Raw genomic sequence first — 6,000 nt, 5'->3', positions numbered from 1 at the left:
AAAAAAAAAAAAAAAAAAAAAAGTCAATTGTATTAATCTTGGCTCTTGAGTCCATGACTCTTTTTTCTGGACTGGGGAAACATTTTCAAACTCTGGTTCTCTCTCTCTACCATGTGGGTTTCAGGGATTAAAGTTGGGTCATTGGGTTTGCATAGCAAGGACCTTTACCCAAATACATCTTGAGATATTTCCCAAAAATGAATGGAATGTGAGTATCAATTCAAGGCATGTAATTTACAGTGTCTGTGTCATAGAAGCATTTGAGCTTTCAAGCAAAAAAAAAATTTGGAAAACTTAATATCATCATTATGGACTTGACAGCTTTTGAATACTTAAAAATATTGATCCAGCAGTCATATCAACAAAAATTTTAAGACACTATACAACAAAACATGTCAGCATTTGGAAGATCTACACAATTTTATATAGTAATTGTTTCCAAATGATCAATGCATACCAAAGTAATCACACATGGAGGGTAGTCACAGTGTTATATGCCTTTGGTGTCAGCTATTTGAAAGGTTGAGGCAGGGGGATTTTTTAGCTTCCAGTTCTCTAAGTATTCAAATGCTTTCTCTTTCTTCTTTTTTTTTTTTAAAGATTTATTTATTTATGCATGTGAGTACACTGTCACTCTCTTCAGACACACCAGAAGAGGACGTCAGATCCCATTAGAGATGGCTGCGAGCCACCATGTGGTTGCTGGGAATTGAACTCAGGACCTCTGGAAGAGCAGTCAGTGCTCTTAACTGCTGAGCCACCTCTCCAGTCCCCATTCTCTTTATTTTTAATCATTTACTTTATATTGTGTTTATGAATGTTTTGGCTGCATGTGTATCAGGATGCCATGTCTGTGCCTGGTATCCAAAGAGGCCAGAAGAGGGCACGGGATCTCCTGTAACTGCAGGTACAGTTGTGAGTTATACCACGTGGGTGCTGGGAATCAAACAAGATCCACCAGAAGAGCTGCAAGTGCTCTTGAGTGCTGATCTCTCTCTCTCTAACCCCATAAAAATACATCTTAAAAATAAAGAAGATACCTGTACTTGGAGAAAACAGTTTTGTACCAAATTTGCTCAATATACTGTTAGTGAAACATACAGGATTGTGTGTTGAAGGATGTGATCCCCAGGATGTGTCATGAGCATCATGCCATTATGCTTACTCAAGGCCACTTCCAGGAAACTACACTGATTGCACAACTCTGCTTCTCCATCCTTCCCTAGAGCCACCAAAGATTCGCATCCCAAGGCACCTGAAGCAAACTTACATCCGCCGAGTCGGAGAAGCTGTCAATCTGGTGATTCCTTTCCAGGTAAAATGCAGACATCTCTCATTAGTGTCTTTCCAGGGCTGGAGTGTTTAAAAGGCAGAGCAAGATGGTCTAGTCTGTAAGGTCATCATGTTTCAGAATTCCCCAGAAAGATTAGGTCAATAATAGAAAATGCCATACAACTGATTTAAATTCTGCAGGATACAGAGACCTAGTCTTGTCTAAAGACTTGGTGGTACGGGGCAGGGTAGGGCCGGGATATCTGAGAGGATGGGAAGGAAGAAATGCTGGAAGAATCTCTGTGGCCCCACCATCTATAGAACTGATCATTTGCACCAAGTTCTCATATTCAACAAAACAATATTCTCCTAATTTCCACAATAGCTCCCAGCCAGGCAGAATTCTACTTTGAAATCTTGATGTCAAAGATTCACTAACTCAAATACATTCTCATTGTGAAATAATTGCTTCAGCAAAAGAATCTGCTGCTTATAAGAGTAACCTGGTTCTTTCTTTTTCCTTTTCCTTTTTTCCTTTTTCCTTTTTCTTTTTTTTAAAACAATAATCAACTTAAATCTCTCACTCTCACACACAAGCTCTCTCTCTTTCTCACACTCTTTCTCTCTCATCACATACACACACAGACACACCCTGTTCATGCCTGTACTCCCGAGCACTTGAGGCTAAAGCAGGAGGATTGCTGTGAGTTTAAGGCCACTAACAAGACAGCCAGTCCGCATATGAACAAATAAGACAAGTGTTGTGATACATACCTGAAATCTAAGTATTCAGGAGGTAGAGGTGGGAGATTCAGGAAGGACTTTAAAGCTATCCTAGGCTACTCAGGAAGCTTGAGAGTATCTTGGGCTACATGAGGCCCTGTCTCAAAAAAAAAAAAAAATTAACAAAAGAAATTGAAACGTGTTCCTATGGATGATGTTTTCATTTTATAATTTTCTAATACTGGCAATAGCTAGTGAGACTCCAGACCAGTCTGAGAGGAGAAACACAGTACAGAGGAAACTCATTAGCCTTAGGTGACACTGCTAAACACTTGGGCTGTCTGCAGACACCTCATTCTTTATAACCACTGCTATGTTTACTGTCTTACAGATTGGGAAACTGAGGCGCAGAGAGTCTAAACAATTTTCCCAGGGTCACAGCATTATTAAGTGGTCTGGAGTCAAGCATAGGTCCCATGGTCCTAGAGCACATGCTTTTGCTCACTGACCTGCTGAAGTCTGACAGATCTACTTTCAAGAACTGGTTCTAAGGAGTTTTTTAACTCCAAGGCCTTGGGAGGAAAAAAATCACTGAATCCCTCTTTCAAAATCAGTGAGGATAATGATACTTATTCCTGTGTAGGTTGAGAGGAATAATGTCGAGCACCTGGCACACAGAAGACAATCAGGAGGAAGTAGCTTTGCTGGCCCAGTGTTACCCACCATTGGATTAGAGTGGTGGCATTTCCCATCCTTGCCTAGAATAAGGCAGGCCATTGTCGTTCCTGTCGTTCCATTGTTGTTCATTGTTGTTAAAATCATACATACACACACACACACACACACACACACACACACACACACACATTTGCAATAACGTTATTTCTCCCCTTTAACTTTTCCATCTTTCACTTTAGGGTAAACCACGACCAGAACTGACCTGGAAGAAGGACGGCGAAGAAATTGATAAGAATCAAATAAACATCCGCAACTCAGAAACAGATACCATCATATTCATTAGGAAAGCTGAGCGGGGCCACTCGGGCAAGTACGACCTGCAGGTCAAAGTGGATAAATACGTGGAAAATGCCTCTATCGACATCCAGATTGTTGGTAAGTTTGGAGGAAGGAGCTAGAACTTTCTGTCAAAGGAGTCAACTTGTCAAAGGACTAATCGTCTTCGTTATTTGGGGAGAGATAGGAAAGTGATAGGCTTGCTCTATGCAAAAATATCTTTAAGATTAAAAAAAGAGACGCTGTGTATAGTGGTACACACCTTTGATCTCAGCACTCGGGAGGCTCTCTGAACTTAAGGCCAGCTTTGTCTACCATGTAGTGGGTTCCAGGACAGCCAGGGCTACAGTGACTCTGTCTCAAAACAGGTAGATAGAAGCATAGATACATAGATAGATAATAAAAAAAAAAAAGAGGGAGACACAATTTAAAAATAGGCAGCAAGAATTATTAGTATTCCAAAATAACTTTCAGTGACTACATGTATTAATCATAGGAGGCTGGGGGATGTGTACGTAAGGTAATTAGTGGACACACTTTTAGTGAATTCCATTGTCATTGCTTTATAATTTCTAATTCCTTGATAATAAAGAATTTCTTATGCTGATCCTTGCATGAAAAGGTATAGCAGCCCCTGGACAGTTTAAAATGTTCCTTGCCACACCTGCAGTTCACTAGCTGAAAAGTTTGGGTAAAGAGTGAAGACTTTCCTTAGTGCAAAGACACATCAACAAAAGCCACATGATTAGCCACAGGAGTCGATCCTTTGCACTAGTCAGTACCTATAGAAAATGAATAGGTCAGTTCTCAGTCCTCATCGTTGTTCGAAGCTAGGGAAACACAGAGAGTCGGGAGGGATCCTTACACGCAGCCCATGCCTCTTGCTTAAATTCTTCCGTCATTTTTGCAATGTCAGTAAGGAAAAGTAGGGGGCTGGTGAGATGGCTCAGATAGCAAGAGTACACAAGCATGAGGACCTGGATTTGGATCCCAGCAACACACACAGCTAGCCAGGTGTGGTCCTGCATGGGTCCAAAAGCCCAGCACTGAGTTGAAAGGAGATTTGAGGATTGTTGTGACTTCCTACCTACCAGGGAAGCTGAAAAACAGGTTCAGAAAGCGTCTCTTAACCTCAAAGGAGTCAGGAGGAGAGAAACTCCTGATCCCTCCTCTGGCTTCCACGTGTGTGCCCCTCTCCATCCCTGATGTGTACACACACCCATACATGCAAATACTGCTCACACACATGAACAGAGTTTAAGGGCCCAGCATAGTGATACATGCCTGTAATTCTAGCATGTAGAAGGCTAAGGCAAAAAGATGGCTGAGTTTAAGATCACATATATATCTAAAAAGTCAAACAAAAATTAGCTAATTATCAGTGCTAAGAGAAGCCTTGTTTCCAATCATTTGTTTGTTTTTGTTTTTTTGAGACAAGGTTTCTCTGTGTAGTCCTGGTTGTCCTGGAACTCACTCAGTAGACCAAGCTGGCCTCAAACTCAGAAATCTGCCTGCCTCTGCCTCCCAAGTGCTGGGACTAAAGGTGTGTGCCACCACTGCCTGGCTCCAGTCTTTTTTTTTTTTTATTCCAGTCAATTTGCTGGGACTTAGGGTTCTCTAACTAAAGGCACACTTCCTCTGGGGAGCGAGAAGTTCTTTAAACTAAACCTTAAGGGGTCTTCTAAGCTAAGAGGAGTATGAGACTGCTCTGTGCCCTCGGCTCTGTCTGGGATCCGCTCAGATGAAGGAAGCACAGTTTGCGTGCAGACCCCATGGCAGAGTCTGGAAGTGATGCCCCTGTAATGGGAAAAAGACAGTTTAAGATATCCTAATGTAGCAGGGTATAGACTGGAAGGGAACATGAATTCACAACGACAGCATGAATCCATCCTACAGACCGCCCAGGTCCACCCCAGGCTGTGACCATTGAAGATGTGTGGGGAGAGAATGTTGCTCTAACATGGACACCACCCAAGGACGATGGGAATGCTGCCATCACAGGGTACACCATCCAGAAGGCCGACAAGAAAAGCATGGTAAGTCTGGCTTCTGATACAACATCAGGACCAAGTCAGGTCCACCAGCTGTAATAGGCATGTCATGAGGTCTCTCTGCTAGGGCCTGCAGGGATGTGGAAGAGTGATGCAGCTGGGCTAAGGAAGGTAGGGCCTTTGGAGCTGAATTAAACCCCAGTGCCTCCACTTAAGTCATGTGTGCACAACCAGCCTTTTGACCACCTTGATCCCCATCTCCTTATCTGTGAAATAAAGGCATAAATCCTTATATTGTCTGGTTTATGCCTGTAAACCATTATGTAAACCTTTATGTCTGTATTATGAAGCTGAGACAGTCTAATGCAGGTAGTAGAATGCAAATGGAATTTGTTCTTCATTCAATAAAATTCATTATGTAATGTTCTTTCCTTATGAAATAAACATTACACAGTATGGGCTTAAAACCAATATTTTTAAAAATGGATTAGGGTTAGGGTTCTTTTTAACTAGAAAAGAAAGATTCTGAAAGTTACATCATGTGCTAAGATTCTGAGAAAGAAACCAGCCTGATGTGTTCAAGATGCAACCCTGTAGGAATAATGGCTTATCGCAATCTACCTTTCATAGATGGGGAATTGGGGCTCAGGAAGAATCAATGGCTTGCTTGTGAACAGAATTTTTGTGCTAAATTCTGAATAAGAATTCCCATGCTATACCCTCCTACTGTATAGAATCCATATGCTATACCCTCTTACCTTCCTGTAAGAGATTAAATGAATGAATGTTTGGACACACATTGGAACAGACTATGTTTTATTCTCATAGTAAAACACCACAGTAAATGGTATAAAGTGTTAGTGCATTACACATTTAGACCTCAGCAAGAACTTAGATCGTGAAGTTATACTGGCTTCATAGAAGGGGCTGGCATGTAAAAGACAATCATGTTTAATACTGTTTTAAGCATGGCCATTTTTTTTTTCCTGAGCAAGTGTTA

The 6,000-nt window shown here is 41.5% G+C and overlaps 1 protein-coding gene across 18 annotated transcripts in view; it reads left to right on the top strand.

The window, feature by feature from the left end:
* Mybpc1 (myosin binding protein C1) overlaps positions 1-6,000 on the top strand; it is an 86,639-nt gene that overhangs the window by 70,813 nt on the left and 9,826 nt on the right. For all 18 annotated transcript variants that reach the window (XM_031350252.1, XM_031350241.1, XM_031350238.1 and 15 more), the window contains 3 exons: positions 1,227-1,315; positions 2,913-3,108; positions 4,906-5,045. In XM_031350252.1, coding sequence (XP_031206112.1) covers positions 1,227-1,315; positions 2,913-3,108; positions 4,906-5,045 — 425 coding nt within the window. The remainder of the gene's footprint in view (positions 1-1,226; positions 1,316-2,912; positions 3,109-4,905; positions 5,046-6,000) is intronic.

Source organism: Mastomys coucha, unplaced genomic scaffold (assembly GCF_008632895.1).
Source record: "Mastomys coucha isolate ucsf_1 unplaced genomic scaffold, UCSF_Mcou_1 pScaffold4, whole genome shotgun sequence".
NCBI classification, from domain to species: domain Eukaryota; kingdom Metazoa; phylum Chordata; class Mammalia; order Rodentia; family Muridae; genus Mastomys; species Mastomys coucha.
This window is presented reverse-complemented; position numbering and strand designations above follow the sequence as displayed.